At 37.4% G+C, this 26,708-nt stretch overlaps 1 protein-coding gene and 1 long non-coding RNA gene across 4 annotated transcripts; one reads left to right on the top strand and one right to left on the bottom strand.

The window, feature by feature from the left end:
* Positions 1–615: 615 nt before the first annotated feature.
* Positions 616–10,637, bottom strand: LOC107141043. 2 transcript variants are annotated; one of them, XR_007346788.1, is made up of 4 exons: positions 10,411–10,637; positions 10,196–10,286; positions 4,769–5,110; positions 616–2,132 (listed from the first exon to the last, which is right to left on the bottom strand). It is a non-coding gene; the product is annotated as an uncharacterized LOC107141043 (long non-coding RNA). The 2 variants fall into 2 exon arrangements; XR_001503383.2 differs by lacking the exon at positions 616–2,132 and having other exon boundaries at positions 4,539–5,110.
* An 18-nt stretch (positions 10,638–10,655) lies between these two features.
* On the top strand, positions 10,656–18,951 carry Nudt15 (nudix hydrolase 15). Of its 2 annotated transcripts, XM_048800933.1 has the most exons (4): positions 10,656–10,816; positions 14,455–14,651; positions 14,900–15,002; positions 17,927–18,951. In XM_048800933.1, the coding sequence occupies exons 1-4, from the start codon at positions 10,656–10,658 to the stop codon at positions 18,009–18,011; spliced, it is 546 nt and encodes a 181-aa protein (XP_048656890.1). In that variant the 3' UTR covers positions 18,012–18,951. The 2 variants fall into 2 exon arrangements, with proteins under 2 accessions (XP_048656890.1, XP_015339778.1); XM_015484292.2 differs by lacking the exon at positions 14,900–15,002.
* The last annotated feature ends 7,757 nt before the right edge of the window (positions 18,952–26,708 follow it).

Here is a 26,708-nt window from a genome sequence, read left to right as displayed (position 1 = left end):
CAGCCTTTGAGCTCACTGAAATACTCTGCTTACAGTCTTAGCTAAGAAGCAATGGAGTTGCATTCAAAACTAGATTTTCTGACTCTAATTGCAGAATGTTCCCCACAATACCATATTTCTTTTCTGCCTTGCCATGAAATAATTATCTGCTCTTCTTTTTCCTCCTCAATATGTGTGTAGCCTGCCATCTATTTATCCTCACCCCTAATCCCGAGATTGTCCTAAATTTGATAGGAACCTTGTATAATGGACAAGATAAGGAATTTCAAAACCTGGCTCATGAATAGTGTTGAAAGTTTAGAAGATTTTCTTCAAAGGGAGTGAAGACCATAGCAAAAATATCTACCATAAAGATGGCATATAATAAGCAAGGACATCTCAGTAGACTGCTCAGTGCTGTTCTATATATACCCTGATATAGCCCTGGGAGCTGACAGTAACTACTGGTATGCAACTGGGTCCCTAGAAGATCCTGGGCATCAGAGCTACCGCACCAACACAGACCTTTCACATTGAGTTTGTTAGTAAAAAGAAACATTTTTTTTTTTTGGTTGTTGTTCTTTTTTTAAAAAATATTTTTTTAGACATTGATGGACCTTTATTTTGCTCATTTATTTATATGCGGTGCTAAGAATCAAACCCAGCGCCTCACACATGCCAGGCAAGTGCTCTACCACTAAGCCACAACCCCAGTTTCTTGGTTGTTATTCTTTAAGCCACTTTCCTGATTTTTTTACAACTGAATTTTACACTGATTAACATACCTTCATTTTCTTGAAGAGTTTAATTCCACTTTAAATCCATTATTCTTCTTCCCATTACTAATCCATTCATAATTCTTCATGATTGTAATAATCACAAGAGGAGCCTTTCTAGTTCTCTAGCATTTCATCAAAATTGTACTTACTCAAGTATCCAAACTACTTTTGCCTTTGGTTTCCACACTTCTAAATCAAATGGTCTACTTTTCTCACTTCACAGTATCCACTGGAGGATTGAACACAGAAGATCAGTATCCCTGAAACATTCTCTGAACTTAGATTCTGGAACACTACCATCCCCTAGTTTTCTTTTCATATTTTAGGACTCTCCTTAGTTTCCCTTTGTTGTTGTTTTTTTAAATTTTATTATATTTATTTTACTCTTTTACATGGTGCTGAGGATGGAACCCACTGCCTCACACATGCTAGGCAAGCACTCTACTACTGAGCTATAACCCTAGCTCCCTTTGTTGGTTTTTTAACTATTTCCCTTTTCTAAATGCACTCATTCCCTTGCTGATCTCATCCAGTTTTCAAAGCAAATGTGTGATAAGAGCCTTCATCTAGAATAAAGAACTCTAAAGTAAGAATACAAATATCAATTTTTAAAAATGTACAAAAGATTTTAAAAGTCACTTTACTAAAGCAGATAAATGAATGGCAAACAAGAATACATGCACACACAAATTAACAACATCATCATTGTTAGGGAAATGCAAGTTAAAATCACAATGAGTACCTCAGTCTGGTTTGTGCTGCTATAACAAAATACCTGAGATTGAGTAATTTGTAAAGAACAGAAATTTATTTGTCCCTGTTATGGAAGCTGAGAAGTGGCACTGGCACACTAAAGCCCAGTCTCTCTGCTTCGAAAATGGTACCTTGAGCACTGAGTTCTGCAGAGGAGAGGAACACCATGCCCTCACATGGAAAAAGAGAAGAAGAGAGAGAGCACTTTTTTATAGTACCACTAATTCATTCATGAGGGTAGGGCCCTCAAGACTGACATACCTCCCATTTGGCCCTACCTCCCAGTATTGTCATACTGGGGAGTAAGTTTCCAACACATGAATTTTGGAGGTGACACATCCAAACCATAGGCATGAATTATTCCTACAGACATATTAGGATGATTAAAATTAAAAAGACTGGTGATATCAAGTGTCAGCAATGAAGCAGAACAAACTGGAACTCTCATACATCACTGATGGTAATGCAAAGTTGTACAGCCACTTTGAAAATGAGTAACGGATTGATCCCTTGCTGGTCTATGGAATCCATGCTGAATCCATATTAATTAAATGATACTTTCTTCTCAAAGCATTACAATGTTGTATGAGCCACAACAAAAACCTCATACATCTAGGGCATCTGTAGTAAAGAAACACAAGGAAGATAAAGCTGAAAGTTCAATCATTTATCAAGACAGAACATGACTTAAAGGGACTGATTACATTATTTGATTATACCAAGTTAAATCATAATGAATATTTAATTAATTCTGCACAGACTCACATTTCAGCTAGTGATGAAGAATGTTGGGGGAAAGGCCAGAGAGAGAGAGAGTAAGAGATCATTTTCTTTGGACATCTGAATTGTGGTATAATTTGAATATGTGATTTTCTAACAGGGGCCCACTTCATGCTTTCAATATAACCCTTTCTGCTTCTTTTAAAATTAAGGGCTGGGGTTGTGGCTCAGTGGTAGAGTGCTCGCCTAGCACATGCAAGGCCCTGGGTTTGATCCTCAGCACCACATACAAACAACAACAACAAAAACAAAAAAAACATTGTTCTGAGACAAGGTTCATGGCAAAAAAAAATAATAAATAAAATTAACATTTTTTCCTTTCCTCATTCTTCCCCCCCCCCCACTGTAATCACAGGGGAAGCAAGATTAACTTTCTTCCAGTCCTAGGTTGAGTAATGTGTCCTCCAGAGTTATCTGTCCTTTGGCTCACAGACCACAGGAATGAAAGAATCCAGACTTGTGGGTAGCACCTGTGATCTAAGAAACAGCTATCTCTCAAGGCTATAAATGAAATATAACTCCCATCAGGGAACAACTGGAATGTAGCCTTTATGTCCCTTCTTTAAAAGTCCACTGTTCCTGCTGGCTGATAGAATCATAGCCTCTGGGGCAGGAGTCCCTTCTGTTTCTCCTTTGCTAGCAAAGCAATAATCCTCCTCTTCCTCCTCCTCTTCCCCCTCCTCCCTCTCCTCCTCCTCCTCCTCCTCCTCATTTTTCCTCTTACTACTGGGAAAAAATACTGAGCTTTTCATATCAATTCAGTTATAATAGGCACCATACAGTACTACAGAAAACTGCAAGGTGGGTTTTAAATTATATTGAGTTTCAAATGTCAAACGCAGGGACTTGCCAAGAGGAAGGAGGAAAAAGAAACTGGTTCAGTTCAAGCCAGAGGCTGAGGCAGGAGAAGAACCAAGAATATTCACTCAGGACAAGGTTGTGTAGGGCAGGGTAGAATGAAGAAATAGATGCTACTACCCTGGGATCTCTCCCAAATCAGTGCCCTGAGGTGTTATGAGTGAAGGAAGGAGGAATTCGGCAACATTACCTTAATTGAATCATTTCACCTTCTATCCTAACTGTATTAGTAAGGTAACTTTCAGGAAAGTAAAGGAAGTCCTGTTAGTAATTCATTGCTAGGAATATTTTCAAGGAGGAGATCTTTATTTTGTGTAAATTGCTAAGTAAGATAGGATAACTTTCAGATTTAAGAACAGACTTAATAGATAAATAAGATGACTGGAAAATAAACAGATAAACTGTCATTAAAACAAGGATATATTAGAGCAGAACCAGAGTCAGTTTGGGGAGAATTTCAGCATCCTGCAGAATGAGAATACAAAATTTCTGTGTAAAGGGGAAGGAAGAAGGGCTCACACTTGGAAAAATCCTGGAGTTAAGCCAAAGTGGGACCCCTGTGTCTGGGCCTCTACCCTTTGGCTGAGAATGTGGATAAACTAGAAAGGAGGCTCTGTTATGCTGCGCGCCTCCCCTGACTCAGGCAATGGCAAGGCCCTACTGTGGTGGATGGCGCAAGGCGTCCATCCTCTGGAGGAGCGCAGTATGTTTCTGGGAATGGGCTGGTTTGTTTTTGTATTCCTTTAATAAGTATAGTTGTGATTTCTCATATGACCATTAAGTATGAAGGAAAAAACATGACTTTCCCAATTAATGCAACTACTTCTAAGAGTAGATCTGTTTGCTCTAAATGCAATGATTCAGCTGTAGAGCATAAATTGTTAATGTCTAATGAAAAACTCCCTGTATTCCTGTCAAGGAAGTTTTTGAGAAATTAAAATCTAGAGAAGAAGAATTAATGTTAAGAAGACAGATTAGTGCTTAGTACTGGGCAACTTGTTCTTGTTCCTGTGCACAATGGCTTGTGCTTTTACTCTTGTTTGATTAAAATTAACAACAAGTTAACCACTTGCTGTAACCATGGCACCGGTTCCAGTCAGTAAGTCAAGAAAGAATAATCAAGGTATAGGCCAATAGTTGGGACATTTCTAACTATTATTAAAAGTTAACTAAACAGAAACAGCTCAAAGCAAAACGCGAACTGAAAGGAAAAATGCTTGCTTATCCATAAGCCAAGATACATTCTTCTATTCTAATTGTAGCTACGTAATATTTTGTTTCTTTGAATAATGATTCCTGTTTTGTACCACAAAGTACTGTGAGCCTGCCAAAATGAAAAGTATATATGATCAACTTCACAAGTAAAGATTGAGATCAACACCTTCACTTTGGTGTCTGTGTTGTTTCTCCACCCCCTTTCGCCGACTCCTCACCATCCGTTCGTCTCCTGAGACCCCCTGTTGGAGCTGGACTCCGACACTGTTAGGATCTAATGCTGCAGTAATTACTGTGTATCCTGTTCAATTGGTTGGGACCATATAGAAGGGAATTTGATATGTGGATTCTCTAATAATTAGAGTGAGTAACATCTAAAATGGGTTGGTTTGTATTTCTCTTACCTGATTCATATTTTTCAGTACGATGTCTTTTCCTTTCATAACCATTTGTGCATCATGTGACTTATGCAATCTTTTTACATACAGCATAAAGTTTTCAGGAAAAATCAATAACTAGCTTGTGTATACACATTGAAACTATTCTGCTTCATTGGTATAGAGAGCAGCTTTCATTCAGGCATTTATTTAAGGGTACTTATGTGTGAGTCCCTGTTCAGGGTACTGGGAATACAGAGCTCAAAGACCTCCTCCTTGATCTCAATTCTTCTCTGCATTGATGTTCCTCTTTGGTCTTTCCTTTATGCCAAGGTAGACTCTTGTCCATTCCATCTCTTCATAGCATGGCTAAGATCAGATAGTAACATATAGTCAGACTTCATTCAAGACTTTGGGATTATAAAATGGAATTACAATGCAGTAAAGGAAAACTCGAAACCAACCACTGAATGTGACTTATCCTGAATGTCATAGGCTGTCCTCCTCACATACTTGCACACTCTTAGCCCACAACTTCTTACTATGTTTTAGGAGCAGCCTGCTCTCTTTAATAGGAATGCCTATGATAAATACCACCAGTCCCTCAAGTCCTCCAAGGCCCAGTGAGAGAAGGAGCCTGCCTCCAGATAGCTCAAGCAAAGGCTAGCTTACCCAGAAATATAATCTTCAGAGACATGACTCTACACACAAGTGAGACCAGAGATAAAACTCATGTTGAGTCCCATATCCCCACTGTTGAAGATTGAACACCAGAGAAATGCCAAGGCAAGGACAAAAGTTTTATTTAAATGATAGAACAGAGATAGAGAGAGACTCCTCTACAGAAGAGGGGGTCTAAGTTGGTGCCCAAGGGAATGGGGGGGTGTCCTGCTCCTTCTATAGATTTCAGATTTCCTTTGCTCTCATACCCCCTCTTCCCATTCTGCCTATGTGACCCCAAAGATAGAGTGATCCAAGAGGGGGAGGATGAAGATACCCAGGGGTACAAGCAGGAATGGAGCCACCCAGCAACTACTTATTAACAACTCATTGCTGAGGGGAACAATTCCCTGGAGGCAGGTAACCTCAGCAACAGGTTGCAGGAGGGGAAAGTGCTCTGGAAGTATTAGCATTTTATTTCCTCTTGAATCAGCCCCCATCTTCCTGATCCAATCCTTAATTACCTACACTGACTGTCCTTGTGCCCCACTCCCACAAGGATGACAAATTTTGATATTAAGTGCAACAGTTTAGTTATGCACTGTCTGGACCCTCTTCACTGCTAAACTACATCCTGGCTTATCCTTTCTGCAAGCAAACATTACATTGTTCTATTTTGCTTTTTTTAAAATGTCAGATGTATTGAAGTTTAATACATACATAGTAAAATTCACCCTTTTAAATACATAATCCTCAGTTACAAACACATAGTCAAGTCACTACCATCTTATAGAATCCCTCAATGACCACAGAAAATGCCTATGCCCTTTCATAGTCAACCCTTTTCTGTATCTTTAGTCCCAGGCAAACACTGACCTTTTTTCTGTGACTAGAGTTGGACCTATCCATATTATCTTTGCTTTTGCCTTGGCAACCAGTTGCAGGAGAAGGGGTAAGGGCTTTGGAGACATTGCATTTTATTTCCTTTCCTCTTGAATCAACCCCCATCTTTCTTTCTTTCTTTTCTTTTTTTTTTTTAGTTGTAGATGGACACAATACCTTTATTTTATTTTTATGTGATGCGGGGGATCAAACCCAGTGCCTCACGCATTGCAGGCAAGCGCTCTATCACTGAGACACAACTCAGGCCCCAGCCCCTATCTTTTTGATCAGGCCCAATTACTTATTACCTACACTGACTAACCTTTTGCCCCTCCTCCCAGAATCATTCAGCATGTAGCCTTTTACATCTGATTTCTTTCACTTAGCCTAATGTAACTGCAATTCATCCATGTCATAGTGGTTATCTGAACTTTGTTCCTCTATATTGTGGAGTAATTTTCCATTTATGAATGTACCACCCTGATTCACCAGTGGAAGAAATATTTGAGTTGTTTCCACTTTTTAATAATTTCAAATAAAGCCACTATAATAGCTATATACAGATCTTTGTATAAGCTTTCATTTATCTCAGGTAATTATCTAGGAGTGAGCTGTTAAGTAGTATGATAATCATATACTTAACATGTTTTGAGACAATGAATTGTTTTCCAAAGTGATTGTACCATTTTGCATTCCCACCACCAGCTCATGAGAGTTCTAACTGCTCTGTATCTTTAACAGGGTTTTGGGTATGGGGGGGGAGCACTTGAGTGTGTGGTAATCTTATTCATTCTAATACAGGCATTGAAGAATCTCACTGTAATTTAAATTTCCATTTTTCTAACAATTCATGACATTTAGCATATTTTCACGTACTTATTTTCCATTCGACCTCTTTTTAGTGAAATATCTATTCAATTATTTTAACCATTTATTTTCAGTTGCTTTATTACTGAGTTTTGGAGAATTTTTATATATTCTAGATCCATTCCCTTATCAGATAATGTACTTTGCAACTATTTTCTCCCAGTCTTTTTATTCTCTTAGCATCTTGGTTAGCTTGGACTCTATAAAAAAATACCACAAACTTTGTGGCATAAACAAGATATCTCTTTCTCATAGTTCTAGAGTTTGTTTAGTCAATGATCAAGGTGCTGGTAAATTCAGTTCAAAGTGAGGACTTTCTCCTGGCTCCTGTATAGTCAACTTCTTGTTGTAACTGGAGGATTGGGGCCAGAGTAGAAGGATTCTGATCTCTTCTTATAAGGGCCCTAATCCTACAAGAGCTCCCAGTCTTATGACCTCATCTAAGTTAATTAGATGTCCCCATTAGATTAGTCCTCATTTTCAAATTATCTTATGTTAGGGGGGAGGGTTTCAATATATGAATCTTAAAGTACCACACAACTCAACCCATAGCAATTTCTCTTGAAGAGAATGAATTTTTTTTTAATTTTTAAAAAATGTTTTAGTTGCCAATGGATTTTTTTACTTTATTTATATGTGTTGCTGAGGATTAAACCCAGGACCTCACACATGCCAAGTAAGTGTTCTACCACTGAGCCAGAACCCAGTCCCATGAATTTTTAATTTTGATAATATCCAAGTTATCAATTTTTCTTTTAAGGATCATGCTTTTGATGTCATGCTTTTTGATATCATCTAGGCCTAACTCTAACCCAAATCGCAAAGATTTTCCTCTAGAAATTTTATACTTTTATATGTTTTTCTATCTACAATTCATTTTGTGTTAATTTTTATTTATGGTCCCAAGTACCATTTGAGGATCTTTTCATTTCTTGTGTATATGTGCGTATCCTCTGAATTTTTCATGTGAAAAAATTATTTTGACTATTTTCAACCTTTGTATATCCAAATAAATTTTTGAATCAGGCCAGTTATCAATTTCTACCATTGTGGGGAATAGGGATAGAAACAAAAAACCGTCTGGTGTTTGGTTGGGATTACACTGAATGTATATAAATCAATTGGGAAATAACTGTCATCTTAACAATATTAAATCTTCTGATCCATGATCATAATATTTTTTAATTTAAATTTTAAGACTTAATAAGATGAACACATATCTTTTGTCAAATTTATCCTTATTTATGTTTTCTATGCTTTTATAGATGGTTTTAAAATCCAATTTTCTGATCATTCTTTGCTATATAATTGACTTTGTATATTAACTTTGAAATTTATGATCTTGCTAAACTCATTTAGTTGTTCTAGTAACTTTTTTAATGGACTTTTCAGGATACAGAATAAGCATATACTTAGAAGTACCTATGCAAATAATGAAATAATAGTTCAAAGAATAAAACTGTCTGTCTCTCAAAGTAGAACTACTGATTAGAACTGTTAATGCAATTTTTGTACCCTCTGACTTTTTAAATAATGTACATGTCCATTGAGTGGAAATATAAATTTATATATTTTAAAGTAAATACTCACCATCCCAAGATTTAGTCATTTGTTTTTAATTTTAGTTATAGCTCTTTCATTCAGGATTTTTCTTCATTTATATTTTATTTTTATTTGGTGCATGATGTACAAACATTTGAAATAGTGTCTTTTCCCCTCTCATATTGGTAACTAACTTGTCTTAGCACAATTTATTTTTTAAATAAATTACTTTACTCCCCCAAAACACTTATGCGTGCTCTCAAGTCATAATTTATATGGGGATGTTTCTACACAATTTGTCCTTGCCCTGGTATACTTCACTGATTTGAAACATAGTGAGAAATAAGTTCTCTGGTGTGGAGAAGGTCATTTATGGAAAAAACAATGTACAATGGCACAGCTACTTATAAAAGCAGGCTTATAAACACTGGTTTAGAGGGATCTTATAAACATTGGGTTGGAGTAAATAAATGAGTGCTGAAAGTGTCTCCTAGATGAGGGTCTTGATGAAGTACCCCAAAAGGGAAGTGGACCTCAACTCAAGTGGTGAGGATCCTTTACATCCTTGCAAAAAGGAATTTAAAGATGGATGAATTTATTGAGAGAAAGAAAGAAGCGCACTGAGAATCAGGGTTTGGAGAACACATTAACTACTTCTTAACTGTTACAGGGCAGAGGCCCCTTTCACCCCAATTCTTTCAATCATGCCAGAAAGATTTCAGATATGTAGCTCAAAATAACACGCATGAATTTATCAGAAGGAATTACAAAGAAAAAAATGGGGGACCTTCTCAAGGGAGAGACTGGGTTTTCTCAGAGGACAGGAAGGGCATGATCCTCCTACCCTCCAGTTTTATTGGGCAGGAATCCCAGGGAAGTTTCCAGAATCCTGCCCAGGTCCACCTCTTGACTTTTGACTGATGGCAGGATGACATTAAACTTTCAAGACCCCACAGGGCATGACAACTCTAAGTCACTTTGGCCCATGCTGATTAGTTCTAATTGGAACCTGTTCTTAAAAGATTTTATGGTCAGGAGGAATTATCCTTATCTCCCTAGGTTCTGGGATCTGGTCTGTATAAGAGTCACGAAAGTCCACCCATCCCCACTTCAGGGTAACTTGTGTTCTTTTTATGGGCATTTCAGACCTCCATTTCCCCTATAGATAATAGGCAGTTTGCTGAAAAATGTAACATATCTTCCTGACTTAAGCCAGGCAGGCTTCAGGCTTTTTAAAGTGAAAGCACGTAGGGAGTGGGGGGTCAGCACAGTGGGCCCAGTTTATAAATTATTTCCTTCACCTCATGTTCCCACTACTAAATGTCTGTCCCCTATCATTAACGAGGCTTATTTACACAGGTAAGATCAGTAATACAGGGATATGCTCTAAGAGGTCGTTTTTACTTCTCCTGTGTTGGTAACTGGGCAGGTTCCCCATTACCAGGATTAGGGGAGTCATTCACAGATAAGTTGATCATATGAGGATGGGGGGGGGGCACTTACTGACAGGCGGTCCATTATTGGGATCGGGTATTATTTCCTTTCTTGTTTTTGATGCATTCTGCTTTTTGAACACAGCATTACAATAATGTGCCTGTAGATAAGGTCCAAAAATTGATTTAATATTGCTGTTTGTAATCAAGATATGTTAAAGTGACTTAAATCTGGCCACTCCTGCGTTGTCCTCCATGTCTCCTTCTTTATGTCTTCAAGCCTACCTCAAAAAAAGAGACGGTAAGTGGCCTTAGTTTAAATTGGTGGTCCGCCGTCCTCGAAGAGGAAACACAGCTTCACAAGCTGACAACCCAGGCGAGGTAGTGACAACCTCGACACAGGCCAGAGACAGGGCGGAGAGGTTCTTGTTTTGACTCTGCCGCCAGCACTAGCTCACACAGAGATTGGAGCCCGCAGGAGCGCAGGGAGCACGTCACTTCCTGCCAGGCCAGGCCCGCCCACCTGCGCTATGACGGCCAGCGCTGAGCCGCCGAGGCGGCGGCGGCCCGGGGTAGGGGTCGGAGTGGTGGTGACGAGCTGCGAGCATCCTCGTTGCGTCCTCCTGGGGAAGAGGAAAGGGTCGTTTGGAGACGGCAGCTTTCAGCTTCCAGGGGGTCATTTGGAATTCGGGTGAGCAGCCCCCGTCTCGACCCTGGAAAACGGAACGTGCACTACACGACACGTTCGCGCCGTGCGTGCGCCGTGCGCGCGCCGTGCGCGTTCACGTGCGCTTGTTCGCGCTGACGTCGCGTCGTTTCTCTCTGGTTTCCGGGTTCCTCTTTGCGCCCCGCAGGCGCCTGCCGCGAGGGGTCGCTGGGTTGAGGAAGGAAGGCTGACCTTGCTTGGTGGCTGCTGAGAATTGTTCTGTGAAAAGGGCTTCTTAGTGGGCATCACCGAGAGGACAGTGGGCGTTTCTAAACTTCGAGCATTCGGGTGTTGTCACCACATTTGCACGGCTTCCGTGCTATTTAGACGTGCACAGGTATATTTAATATCCACTGGTTGCGTTACACTCTGAGCAAAAGAGCTAGTGAAACTCTGCCCCTCAGTTTCTTCGTCTTTAAAATGGGGACGGTGGGCGAAATGTTTTTTAACGTTCCTGTCTGCCTTGACATTCTGTGATTGTAAAATATATCAGACGGATATGTCAAGATCATGGTATTGTCATGAGCAACTAATAAAAGGGAAGCGAGCATAATAAAAAAATAAACAATGAAAAAAAAAGTATATCAGACGGACAGAGGGAGTTGGGCAATTAAGTGTTCTACACGAAAGTGAAGAAAACATAGGTTGCAAAAAATGAATTCTGAAGTGAGAAGGTTAAAATCAAGAATAGTTAAACAGCGTCTTCTAAAGTCTCCAGATCCAGCGTGTTTTATCTTTAGTTTATTTTTGAAAATCCAGCATACATAAAGTGGAGAAAAGCGTGAATCATTAGGAACCTCCACAGAGCTTGTTCTTGTTCCATCTAACTGCTCCTCCATTGCTCACCCAAAATACGGACCTCACACATCTCCTTTTGTAGACAATGTTACGCGAAATCTCAGATGTTCCATTATATTATCCCTAAATAATTCAGTGTGATCTGCAAAATAAATTTATTTTATTTTTGGTACTAAGGCTTGAACCTGGGGTGCTTTACCACTAAGCTACATCCCCAGCCCTTTTAATTTATATACATATTTTTAATTTTGAGACAGGGTCTCTCTAAGTTGCTTAGGACTGCACTAAATTGTTGAGGGCTGGCCTGGGACTTGGAATCCTGCCTCATCCCCCAGAGTTGCTGGGATTACAGGTGTGGCCCACTGCATCTGGCTCAAAATAATTCTTTAGTATCTTCTGATAGTCTGTGTATGGTCCTCCTCGGTTTTCTTTAAAATGTCTTTTCACTGTTTTTGTACCAATCAGGATCAAATGAATCATATTGCATTATTTCTCACTCTAAAAGTAATCCTCCATCCCCTTTTGCTCATGCCATTTATTTGTTGAAGAATATGAGTTTATGTAGTTATGTCCATGTTTTTCTAGTCCACCCATATTTCTTACAAAATGATTCTGGGGCTGAGGTGGTGGCTCAGTGATAGAGCATACCTAGCATGTGTGAGGCACTGGGTTCTATTCTCAGCACTGCTATAAACAAATAAAATAAAGGTCCATCAACAACTAAAAAGAAAAAAAGAAGTAGTAGTAGTATAGGTCTGATGCTTAATCAGAATTTGTCCTTCATAAAATATGAAATTCATGTTCTTTTAGCATATACAGTTTTTTAAATGGTCTTCAGAATTTAAAAAAAGCATTGATGTTTATCATTTTCAGATAATTAAGATAAACCATTAATACAGTTTCTTCAATTATGAACCAGTTGCTCACATAGCTACACATTGTACTTTGTTGATGTACCAAGAATTATTATCCAAATTTAGTGGGATTATCCAAATTTAGATCACAAACTAAACACAGTCTAGAATTATAATTACTGGAGTAATGGCTAGAGATAACTATCTTAACACAAGAAAGTGTAGGAGTCTCAGTTACCAGGTGATCGTAACATTGTACTTGAATGAAGCCCTAGATGGCATGCTAAACTCCTCTCAGGTACCCTTTCACTTGATCTTTACATAACTGTATACTGAATGAGCTAACTTAATGGGGGAGCAAGTAGAAAATTGGTTTCTTTTCTCCTTCCACAGTCTTCAAACTTGAGTTATCTTTTCCTATCTCTGTTTCAGTGACTTTTCCTGTAAATTCTATTATTTATTTCATTAAAAATCATGTTTTGGTTATTATGATTTATTTCCAAGCATTTGAAAGTCCAAGCCAGTTTAAACCTTCAGTCTCACTTCTCATGTCTAATCCCTTCCTGTGATGTGGAAATAAAAGCCATTGTTTTGCTCTTTCTCCATCTCTTCCTCTCCTCACTCTGCTGTTTCTGACTTTCCTTCTCCCGTGTGTTGAGGAGGAAGAAGGGGTGAACTTTTTATGTGACTAGGGCAGCTTTAATCCCTCCACTGGTGCCCTCTCTGTTGGTATCCACTATCCAAGTTCGTGCTTTCTTTCTTGGTTTGTGTTTGACAGTTGTTTGGAAATCCCACAAGGATTTTTGTCCTTGACAGGGACAACTTTTTTTTTTTTTTATACTGGTCCCTCTTCTCTAGCTCTTGCTTCTAGTACATCACCCTGCATTTTTTTCCTGCTAGGGTCTTCTGTTAGATTACCCAGCAGTCTTTTGTGACATACGCTTAGCCCAAAGGAAATATGTAATAGAAATGATGATTTTTCACTGCTGCCCCCTTTCCTTGCTAAGCTTTCACGGAATGACCACTCTAGCCAGTCTCACCTTCCAAATTCCTGAGGCAGGAATAAATGTCAACCTCTGTATTCACATGCATACGGAAAATCTAAGGAACACATTTCAGTTTTATACAAGAATTCTTACCCTACTGTCACCCGTGCCCTGATGCACTGGGGTAGGGCTGGGTTTCTGCAGCTCATGATGTCTTTGGCAGGGACACATCAGTATCTCCTTCTTGGGAGTCATACCCAATCTCAACTGATTCTCCTGGAGAGTCTCTCATTTAGATGGTTGGAAAGAGTCTACCCCTCATTGGGAAGAGGAGAAATGTTCATATTAGGCTGAAAATTCTCAACTTTACTCCCTCCTAAATATCTCCTGCCTTTCTTACGTAGCCCGTGTGGGATTAGGGTCAGAAGACTAGTCTTACCTTCCTTAGCAAACCTGTGAGCCTGGATGACATGCTCTTCTGCTATACTCATGAGAATTTAGAGGTGCTAGTTGCCTATTGTCCTCCATTTTGAGGCTTAAACTGAAATTCTGTGAGTGTAGGAAAAGCCATAATATACTTCCATATACATTTATAACAACCCCATGAGAAGGTAATAGTCCTCTTTTTGCTTATCCAAAGTAGCAAGTAATGGACTTTCATATCCAACCAAGGTCTAGTTGACTACAGAGTCTTAACTAATACACTAAACTTCCCCCTGGTTGCACAGGCTTACTTTCAGACCTATGAATTAGTGCTGAATTGGCTAAATGTTAAATTTTTTAAAACATGAAGTCCTTCTGGTATTTAGGTAACTAAATATAAAATGTACAGAATGTTGAAGGCTGAGTTTTTGATATGTCATTTTAAAGTATAAACTAATTGCAGTTGTATTTGCTTTGTGCTAGGAATTTCTAACCAAGTATTTTGTGGTAAAGAACTTTACATAAATAGAATTGATTACAATAGTACATTTCTGTTTTCCAGTGAGACCTGGGAAGAATGTGCTCAAAGGGAAACCTGGGAAGAAGCAGCTCTTCGCCTGAAAAATGTCCACTTTGCCTCAGTGGTGAATTCTTTCATTGAGAAAGAGAATTACCATTATGTCACTATATTAATGAAAGGAGAAGTAGATTTGACTCATGGTTCAGAACCAAAGAATGTAGAACCTGAAAAAAATGAAAGTAAGAGAATTATATAAAATAATGCATTTTTCTTTGTGGAGGACGTATCATTGGAAGGAGTATTACATTCTGTTGCCATATGAAGAGGATTATATTTTCTTCATATTTGTGTTCCCCCAAAATTCATATGCTGAAAAAAAAAATTTTTTTTTACCCAGGTGATGCTAACAGGAGGTAGGGCCTCCTGAATTGGATTAATACCCTTATAAAAAAGACTCCAGATAGACTCCTCACCCCTTCCTCCATAGGAGGATTCAGAGAGAAGATGGTTGTCTATGAACCAGGAAATGGGCCCTTGCCAGATACCAGATCTGCCAGTGTCTTGATCTTGGACTTCCAGCCTCCAGAACTGTGAGAAAATAAATTTCTGTTGTCTGTAAGATGCGTAATCTAAAGTATCTAAAGTAAATCTAAAGTATTCTAAAGTATTACAGCAGTCCAAACAGACTGGCTAATATAGATATGTAGAAATGCTAAAATCCTGAAGAATATAAGAAACCAGCTGGTTTGGCTCTGTGTCCTGGTTTTTTCACTCTGCACTATGACCTTGGGCAAGTTATTTAATGTCTGGGCCTCTTTTCTCATTTGCAGCAATAGTAACCCCTTTACATGGGGTATTATAAGGATTAAATGAGTTAATATACATATAAACCTAGTAAACATAATAAGCGCTCAGTAAGTGTTCATTTTTTGTGTGTGTGTTTAATTTTTTTTTCCTCAGGTTGTGATTTTTAAGAAAATTTTTTTTTGTGTGTATGATTTCCTCAGTTTTCTCATCTACACAGAAGAAATAATACCTTCCTTTTGCAGAGAATGATTACTCTGACAAAGCAGTTGTCTGTTACCTTCTATATTGAATTGAACACTCTGAAAGCTTTAATGACAAAAACATTGTTCTAAGGGCTTCATGTGTATCATCTCTCCACAAGAAACTAAGAAAGCCAAGCACAGTGGCTGATGCCTATAATCCCTCATACTAGGGAGACTAAGACAGGAAGATCACAAATTCAAGGCCAGCCTGGGCAGTTTAGCAAGACCATGTCTCAAAAAATAAGAAGGACTGAGGATATAGCTCGGTGGTAAAGCACCCCTAGGTTCAATACCTCGTACCTTGTATCATTCAAGAAACTAAAGAAACAAATCGAAATCTTTAAATGCATGTATTTTAAATATATGGGTATATACATACACTCCGAGAGGTCTCATGTACTGGACATCCCCTGTAAACATTTAGTTTCTCCAAAATGAAGACATGGCGGAGAAGGGGAAAGGGAAGCAGCCACATACAGAAGAGATGTGTGCAAACAAGAGTACAAGAGGCCAGAGAGTGGCCAGGCTCACTCTTTTTATAACAATATACTATAGAGAACCTATGAGAAAAGCATTAATCCCTCTTAAAAACCTAATTGCCTCCCACTAGGCCCCACCACATAAAGGTTCCACCACCTTTCAGTTTCAGCATCACTATACAGGGGACCAAGCCTCCAGCATGGGAACTTTTGTTAGATCCACTCATTCAGACCAACTATAGCAGTGGGTTTATTTGTAGTGTAATGATGCAGTCTCCTTCCCATGTTCCTCAGGTCCTGGATTTGGAGAGCCTACTTCAATTTACCATTTATTTTATCCTTCCAACAGCTGTGTGTTCATATTAGGAGAATCATTCAAACATTTTTAAAAATTTTTTTTTGGAGTTAGACACAATACCTTTATTTCATCTATCTAACTATCTATCTATCTACCTATTTATTTATTTATATGTGGTGCTAAAGAAACAATTCAAACCCAAGGCCTTGCAAATGCAAGGCGAGCGCTCTACCACTGAGCCACAACACCAGCTCCTCATACATTTTATTTTCTTGGAGATGGGGGTAAACTCAGCACACATGCAATCTTTCACCTCACCCCACTCCAGGTACTGAGGACTGAACTCAAAGGTGCTCTACCACTGAGTTATGTAATCAGCTCTTTTTATTTTATTCTGAGATATGGTCTCACTAAGAATTTCAGGTATGTACCACCCGCTAGCTACAGACAGCTCTCTTGAGGATCAGTTAATTCAGTATCTGTAGCACATTATTGGGTACTCATCTCCCTTTCTCTGTCTCTATTCCTCTTGATCTCTCTCTAGTAGTTAGTGTGTAGTCATGGTGGCTAATCAACTCTTTCTGTATTTGTACCAATTTCATGGCTTCTTTGTTTCATGCCTTATTAGACTAAAAATACATAACCTGTATTCCATAGGCAGAGAAAGAAATATTTAATAGAATAAAAAGCACTCATACAAAGGTAAAAACATGTAATCATAAAAAGTCCTATTTAGAACATGAAGTGTACATCCTAATATAATAATATTTGTATGTTCACCTTTGTCAGAATAATCATTCTCTGCAAAAGGAAGTTATTGTTTCTCCTGTGTAGATGAAAAAACTGAGTATCTGTGTTTTTGTGTTATTTATTTCTAAATCATTAAAGAAAATACCATTCCCTAGAATCTTTTTCTAGGATTTCATGCATTTTAAAACTAACAAACACTGTTAGATCTTCTTAGTGGATTCTTTTAAATCAGCTCCCTTTGTGTTTGTCTTTCTATAGAAAATATTATAAGGCACAGTATTTTTTTTCCTCTGTGCAGCTTCTGTTAGTTTTTTTTTTTTTTTTTTAAGAGATGGAAGAGAACTTAAGAATACTGTAATCTACCTTATTTTATAGGGAAAGAAACTGATCTATTTTAATGTAGCATAACCTATACTATATAAAGTGTTTTGCATTTTGAGACAGATATTTGAATAAACAATGAATAAATACTAAATCAGGGTTTATCATGATGTGGTATTTGTAAACTTCCTATTCAAATAACAATGTTTTACATGATCATTCTCTTCTTTAAAATGTTCATTTTAAATGCAAATTGTATTTGTATAGTTAAGCTAATGCAGAACATCAATGTTGGAGTTTGTTAATAGATCACTTTTAAGTTTAATTCATTTTTCTCTACATATAAATTAGCTTACTAACTAGGCACCATGGCACGTTCCTGTAATCCCAGTGGCTTGGGAGGCTGAGGCAGGAGGATTGCAAGTTCAAAGCCAGCCTCAGCAACTTAGTGAGACTATCTCTAAATAAAAATAAAAAGGGCTGAGGATGTGGCTCAGTGGTTGAGCAACCCTGGGCTCCATTCCTAGTACCAAAAAAAAAAAAAAAAAGCTTACCAAAATAAGTACTGCTTATTCCCTGTCAGGTAAATACATTGATTTGGTCTCTTTCTTTTCTAGGTTGGGAATGGGTTCCATGGGAAGAATTTCCTCCAGTAGACCAACTTTTCTGGGCACTCCGTTGTTTAAAGAAGCAAGGCTATGATCCATTTAAAGAAGATTTGAACCATCTGGTAGGATACAAGGGAAATAATTTCTAGGTGCCAAGAAGACTCCTTGGTTTTATTTTTTTAAAGACAAAAATAAGGTTTAGTTAGGGAATGTAAAATACATACATTTCAGAACAACTTCATTTTATCTAAAAATGTTCCATATGATTGCCAGTTTATTTGCATTCTCTTAAATATCTACTATCCTTGGGAAGATCTTTCTGAAATAGGTCATTGTACTGTATTTCAGACACAGAATGTAGGATAAATAGGGATATTGTGGTTAATCTGCTTTCCATATTTATCTGTGACATTTCCTGTGTGGTTTGTCATTACAGTTTGCATGGTATAATTACAATGGAACTTGCCTTATAAGTGTTTCAGTTCAAATTCAGATATAATTTAAATTCAAACAGTATATCTATAGCAGGATTTATTATGTTTGTTGATTTCCCTTTTTCATTAAAAAAACTTTTTTGGTATTAGATTGTGACAATTTTCTAACTAGAGAGAACAGGATAGGCCAATAAGGCATATTTCCCAGGTTTGTGATTGAGAACCTAAACTAAGAGAAGTGAGACAAACCATCTAAGATCTGTACCCTGCCATTAACATGCATGTAGTTATGAGTGTCTCACTTCCTCTGCTGAGATCCAGTAGGCTTATATGTAAAATGAGAGTACTTTAGGGCAGTGGCTCTTAAACTGTGGTCTAGGTGGGTCCTCAAGAACCTTTCAGGGTATTCAAAGCCAAAGCTATTATTATAATACTAAGATATCATTTAACTTTTTCACTCTCATTCCTTTATGAGCATACAGTGGAGTCTTGCATAGGCTGCTTGATGTGTGATATGGTTACAGACTAAATGTTAAAGCAGATATAAGAATCCTGCTTTGTAATATGAAGTCAGATATTAAAGGTATTTGCAAAAATGTGTGACACTGTACTCACTAATGATTTTTTTTGTTTTAGAAAAGTTATCTTTCAAAAAATTATGTTAACATATATTAGATTTTTATTTGAAAATGATTAATAAAAATTCAAATTATTTTGTTTTAACTTCTAATATGATAAATATCTCTAGATGGGGTAGATATAATAGAACAGTGTTTCAGTTGAAATAGAAATCTTACAAAACAAAACAAAAAATCCTACAAAAACAAAATCTCTGTAATTTTTAAAAGTATAACGGAGCCGTGTACAGTGGCGCATGCCTGAATCCCAGCAGCTTGAGAGGCTGAGACAGGAGGAATAAGAGTTCAAAGCCAACCTCAGCAAAAACAAGGTGCTAAGCAACTCAGTGAGACCCTGTGTCTAAATAAAATATAAAATAGGGCTAGGGATGTGGCTAATGGCCAAGTGCTTCTGAGTTCAATCCCTAGTACCACCTTACCCTGACCAAAAAAAAGTACAAGTGGATTGAAAACCAAAAAATTTGAAACTTCTGGATTAGACCATAAGATCATATCCTTTATGAACCCACTTCTTGAAATCCTGTGCTTGTCTTTTAAGTTTACATTTGAATTTTGTGCTTTCAAAAGACTCTGATATATCTGCTACAAAGGAATCTTTTTCTAGTCTGTGAATATCATTTTTAAGTTCTTTTTTAAAATATTTTTTTGTTATAGATGGACACAATATCTTTATTTCATTTATTTTTATGTGGTGCTGAGGATGGAACACTGTGCCTCACGCGTGGGAGGCAAGCGCTCTATCACTGAACCACAACCCCAGCCCTTAAGTTCTTTTTTAATTGTTGCTTTTTCAGAATTTTACGTGTATATAATTTAACATGTATAAACCTCATTTTCTGTGAGTTGTAGCTTTACATATTTTTGATGTCAGAATGTTTGAGGAGTTCAAGTTTGATAAATGCGTATTCCTCAGCTTTAGACACACTGAATTTTGCACAATGGAAAGTGTCCATTTTTTTTTTTTTTCTGTTTGGGTATATTTGTTGGTATATTCTTTGTCTAGTTTGGTTTATAAATGAGAACTCCTAGAGAGGATTCTCAGATAATAAATGGCAGTGGCTAAGAGGGTACCAGGGCACAGGTGTCTAAACTTTGTGCATAAGGCCTCACATGAAGATTGCTATTCAGCTGCCAGGGAGCAGGTTCTTGAACCTGTCTTCTAACAAATACCCAGGTGATTTTGGCAAGGCTTGTGGCTACACTTTGAGAAATACGACTTTTAAGATAGCAGCCACTGTACTTTGCACAAGTCTAACTTCCTTAATATGAGGTGTGCTTTGCTAAAGGCAGCTCCAGCTTACCAAGCACATGAAACTTTTGACACTTGTAACAAAATCACATTATAATAACTTTGATGAAATACCAACATTACTAATTACATTTCATCAAAAAGAAATCTTATTGTTAACAGAGTACTCTGTGCACATAAAACTTAATAGGTTAGAATAAGACTGAGCAGAGGAAATTTGGAAAAAGTCCATTCTTTTTTTATTTTTATTTTTATTTTGTGGTACTGGGGATTGAAGTCAGGGACACTTGACCACTGAATCACATCCCCAGCCCTATTTTGTATTTATTTAGAGACAGGGTCTCACTGAGTTGCTTACCACCTTGCTTTTCCTGAGGTTGGCTTTGAACTCCCGATTCTCCTGCCTCAGCCTCCTGAGCTGCTGGAATTACAGCTATGCGCCACCATGCCTGGCTGGAAAAAAAATCCATTCTTAAAGCACTTAATAGCAATGCCTGAGAGTATTTTCATACTAATGTGAAACAACTGTGTTTTCAGTGACAGCGAAATGATTAACACTCATTGTTGACTTTGTAACTATTCTATTTGACACACTTTTTTCCCTTTCAGAAATATTTCTTTTTTCAGACTTGCTACACACAATAGAATCAAAGGCAGGACCAGGAATACTCATTTTGATAAAAGTATAATGTTCATGAGTCTTGGACTTTTCCTTTTAAGTACTCTAGGATCAAAGGTGAATGTTTTAGCATGGGAAAAGCAGCACACCAAAAGCATGACATTTCTTGCTTTTTTTTTTCTCTTTTAGTTGAAGATGGACACAATACCTTTATTTTATTTTTATGTGGTGCCAGGGATCGAACCTAGTGCCTCACGCATGCTAGGCAAGCACTCCCACCCACCACTGAACCACAACCCTGGCCCCTCTTGCTTTTGTTTTAAAAGTTTATGAAAACTTTTGATTACACTTCATGAGAGACCCTTGTGATCAACTATAAAAATTTTTATCATAAAATATAATATTAATCATAGTTATTTTCTAGTTGTAATTGGACACAATACCTTTATTTATTTATTTATTTATTTTTGTGTGGTGCTGAGGATCGAACCCAAGGCCTTGCATGTGCTAGGCAAGAGCTCTACCGCTGAGCCACAACCCCAGCCACATTGTATATATCTATTTATTTGCTTTTGAATATTTTGCTGGTCTTTTCCATAACCCTTGGGAGGTATATTTTTACCTTCTTTTGATAAACAAAGTTATTACAGTAACTGTTGAATTTGAAACTTGGTTCTTTTTTTTTCTTTTTTATTATACTTAAAATTATCTGGATTCATTTTATTTATTTATTTACTTATGTGCTTGTAATCTATTTTTCCTGCTGTTTCATAAATTCCAGGAAGGCCAGCTTACTCTTATTCAACGCCGTATCCTCAGCATGTAATGAAGTGCCTAGAGCATGAGAGGTGCTCAAATTTACAATAAATGAATGAATGATTGAATGGCACCTCTGAAGGCACTAAGCTACATCAGGTATGGCAAATATTCTTTCTCACTGACTGCTCCCAGAATCAGCCTAGGAAGCCTTTTCATTGGGAAAGGATACATAATTGAAACCTGTTCCATATCCTTGAAGTGCACGACCTCAAAGATCTCTAATGCTAATATTCTTTGATTCCATGAAACAGAAGATATTATAGTTTGGATTGGAAATTTCCCCCAGAGTTCGTATGGTCCCTTGTGCAGCAAGGTTCAGAGGCGGGGCTTTTAGGCCATGATTATATCGTGAGGTTGCTGGCCTCATTGGTGGACTACTGGGAGGAGGGACCTAGTTGAAGGAAGTAGGTCATTGTGTATGGGTGTACCCTGGAAGAGTCCATCTTCTCCCCAGCCCCTTCTTTTCTCTCTGCTTCCTGGCTGCCATGAGCTGAGCAGCTTCCCTCCCAAATGCCTTCTGTCATGATGTTTCTGCCTTGGTGTAGCTGTCCCTGGACCAAATCCTCTGAAATCATGAGCCAAAATAAACTTTTCCTTCTCTAAGTTGTTCTTGTCAGGTATTTTGGTTACAATGACAAAAAGCTGACTAACAAAAGGTAAGGTAGCTAAGATATTTAAAAGGGAGATTCAAACAAAAGATTTAGGAAAAGTATGCCTCTTTTACAAGAACCGATCTTGTAACAACCACTTTCCTTTAAAAGATCCTGAGATCAGTTGTTTATACAAGGGAACACAACATGCAAATATACATATAATAAAGGGAAATGTAAAATTTTAAAAAACATGTCCAGGGGCTGGGGTTGTGGCTCAGTGGTAGAGCATTCGCCTAGCACATGTGAGGCCCTGGGTTAGATCCTCAGCACCACATAAAAATAAATAAATAAAGGTATTGTGTCCAACTACAACTAAAAAATAAATATTAAAAAAAAAATATGTCCAGGTACATTGGCACACACTAAATCCCAGCAACTCAGGAGACTGGGGCAAAAGAATCACAAGTTTAAAGCCAGCCTAAGCAACTTAGCAAGACACTAACTAAAAATAAAAAGAACTGGGGTATAGCTCAGTGCTAAAGCACCCCTGGGTTCAACCCCCCAAAATAAAAACCAAATATTTCAGTAAGTTAAACATTCTTTAAACATTTAGTAATTTATATAGGCTCTTAGCTTGTGTTATGTGCTGAATGAACTGTGTCTCACCAAAGTTCACATGTTGAAGACCTAACCCCCAATATTTGAGAATGTGATTATATTTGGAGGTAAGATATTGAAAGAGGTGATTAAGTTTAAAATGAGGCCGTTAGGATGGGCTCTCTTCCATTCTGACTTTTGTCCTTATCAGATATAAATCTGAACACATACAAGAGAGTCCAGATGTATGTGTGTAGATAAAAGACCTATATGAAGGTGCAGCGAGATGGCAGCCACCTGCAAGCCAAGGAGACAGGCCCCAGATGAAACCAACCCTGCTGACACTTTGATCTTGGACTTCTGATCTTCAAAATTGTGAGAAAATAAACTTCTGTTGCATAAGCCACCCAGTCTGTTGTATTTTGTTATGCATCCTTTGCAAACTAATACAGGTAGCCTAAATCTCGCAGCTCTGTTCAAAGTATTATGATAGAATTAAAAAACATTCCTTCCATGTCTGCAATCCTGAATTGGAGTTTTGGCAACATCAAAGCTTTGAGAAGAGTTCAAATTTTTCCATTCCCTGGCATTTAAACACAGGGCATGGGAGGAATTTTTGCTATGGAGTTTTTTACAAGAAAACTTTACACATACCAGAAATAGAAAATAATACAGTGAACCCCCACATACCTATAACCCATTCAACAAGTACCAACATTTGCCTTATTTACTTAATCTGTCACCTTTCCATCCCTTTTTTCTTATAGTACTGACTTTCTTAATATTTTATTGACTGTATAATGAAATGGTGAAATTTATGTATTATAAATTAAAGCTAATTTGTATTGGTAAATACAAAGTAAACAAATTGAACTGAGATAAAATATTTATGCTCTCAGAATTTCAAACCAGAATACTTTTTTTATGGCATACTAAATTGACCAATCTAGAAACAAGTTTTTGCAGACTTGTTTTCAATTCTTAGACATATACCTAAAAGTGGAATTTCTGGGCCATACCATTTAACTGTGTTTAACTTTTGAGGAATAAACAAACGTTTACCAAAGTGACTGCCCCATTTTATACCAGCAGCCTAAGCCTTTTTTTTTTTTTTTTTTGCCACTGTGACTGACCAAAAGAACTGACAAGAATAATTTTAGAGGAGGAAAAGTTTATTTGGGGCTCACGGTTTCAGAAGTCTCACTATTGCTGTGCCCAGGGCAGCACATAATGCCAAAAGGGTGTGAAGAGGGAAGTGACACTGCAGACCTGGGACAAAATATAAATCCCAAAGGCACACCTCCCAATGACCTACCTCCTCCAGCCACACCCTACTTGCCTATGTTACTACCCAGTTAATCCCAATCAAAGGATTAATTCACTAATTAGGTTAAGATTCTCTAGCCATTTTGTTTCTGAACTTTCTTGCACTGTCTCAGACATAAGCTTTTGGGGGACACTTCATATTAAACCATAACACCAAGACATCTTTTTGATCATATCACTGCTGTACATCCAACACCACCACCTATCTCCAATGCTTTGTTTTCATCTTTCCATGCCCTTTAAACATTCTCTACTTCCCCTTCCCTCAGCCCTTGATAACCACCTATTTTTTGCCTCTATGAATCTGATTACTACCTCATATAAATGTAACCATATAGCATTTATCCTTTTGTGACTGGTTTATTTCACTTAGCCTTAAGTCCTCAGGTTTCTTTCACATGTATTGTATGTTTCAGACTTTTTTTTTTTTTTTGGTAAGGCTGAATAATATTCAATTATGTGCCTGTGTCACATTTTGCTTACTCATCCAACTATCAATAGACTATTATACAGATGCTCCTTGGTTTATGATGTTTATTCTAATAAACCTATTGTGAGCTGAAAATATTTTAAGTGGAAAATGTATCTAATACAGCTAACCTAGAGAACACCATAGCTTTAGCAACACAGCAAACAGAATAAAGTTGCTGACAATCAGCTAACTTTAGATAAAAGGATTATCCTGGATTATCCAGCCTGGTATAACTGCAAGGATTCTTTAAACGGGGAAGGGTAAGTAGGTAGAACAGAGTCAGTTATGACGCATGAGAAGTCATGGAATGAGGGTAACTTCAAAAACCTGGAAAAGAAAAAGAAACATCCAGAGCTTGCAGGAAAGAAAGCAATCCTATCCATTGATTATTGCCCAGTGAGGCCTATTTTGAACTTCTGAATAAAAAAAAAAAAAAGTATTCTGAGGTAAATTTGTGCTGTTAATTTAAGCCAACATGTAATGTGTTATAGCAGCAACTGAAAAGACAGTATCAAAAAAACTTAAAAAAAATTCCTTTGAATGTATCCTACATTTTAAAAATAGTTCATATATAAAATGTTACAACAGAAATCATATATACCCAGTAATAAAAAAGCAGATACATTGACATATTCCACATAATGGGATATCTGCCAGCAAATTTATAAAGCACATATCCAAATGGAAAAATATTCCTAGTACTGTACCAACAAGGCAAGACTTTTAAAAAATTATTATCCATTCATAAAATATATTCCTAAAAGGAAAGAAATTCAATATCATGTTCTTAATTCTAGATAGCAAAATTATGATTTCTTTAAATGCTATGTTTTAGTCAGCTTTTGTGTCACTGTGATCAAAATACCATACGAGAACAACTTACGGAATAGGGAAGATGCACTCTTGCAGGCAAACCCCCCAGTGACACCTCCTTCAGCCATGCTCCACCTGCCTATAGTTACCATTCAGTCCTTTCAAACCTAATCAAAACGGTCTCAGCTCTCATAATCATTTTACCTCTGAGTATTCCTTCATTAAAAGAAGCTTTGGGGGACACCTCATATTCAAACCATAACATGTTATTTTCTTTTCTAGAAATCAAAAGTAATAAAAAATTGAAAATACTGAATTCTCAATTCAAGATACAGGTTACTAACAAAACATAGCAGCATCTCGGGAAAAAGAAAAGTATTAATATACATATTAAAGAAAAGTATACATGTAGATTTTTTTAAAAATATTTTTTAGTTGTAGATAGACACAAAACCTTTATTTATTTATTTTTATGTGGTGCTGAGGTTCAAACCCAGAGCCTCACGCATGCTAGGCAAGCACTCCACCACTGAGCCACAACCCCAGCCCCCCCATGTAGATTTTTTTTTTTTTAAATATTTATTTATTTATTTTAGTTTTCGGTGGACACAACATCTTTGTTTGTATGTGGTGCTGAGGATCGAACCCGGGCCGCACGCATGCCAGGCGAGCGTGCTACCGCTTGAGCCACATCCCCAGCCCCATGTAGATTTTTAAAAAGAAAAATATTACCTATTATTAATTGAACTAACTCTAGGTAAAATGCTAACAGTTTTCTCCTTTGTATTTCACTGTATTTACTAACCGTTCCACAACAGAAGCTTAATTACACTTTGCAGTGAGAAAAAGGACACACTAAAACTGACAAATCGGAAATAACTATACAAGTATCTTATTTAAATATGAAGGTTAACCACAAGAGTGATTACTTTGGGGAATCTGGAATAAGAGGAAAGAATGGTTTCTTTCTGTTCTAAAATCTTTCATACAATTTATTCTTAAAATCAGACATGACTAAGGTAAATATTTTCAATTATTAAAAAGCATCTCTTCTAATACAAGTGTGGGCCTCTGAGAAACCTACCATTGACTGTAATTACTTGTTCAGATATATTCATTATATCATGTACATTTTCACTCCAGAATGCTATGTAAATGTTATAAAATGCCATTCGACTCACAGCAATATCTTACTTACACTGAAAACATATTTAAATTAAAAAAGGAAACG

This window comes from Marmota marmota, unplaced genomic scaffold, assembly GCF_001458135.2.
Source record: "Marmota marmota marmota unplaced genomic scaffold, marMar, whole genome shotgun sequence".
NCBI classification, from domain to species: Eukaryota; Metazoa; Chordata; class Mammalia; order Rodentia; family Sciuridae; genus Marmota; species Marmota marmota.
This window is presented reverse-complemented; position numbering and strand designations above follow the sequence as displayed.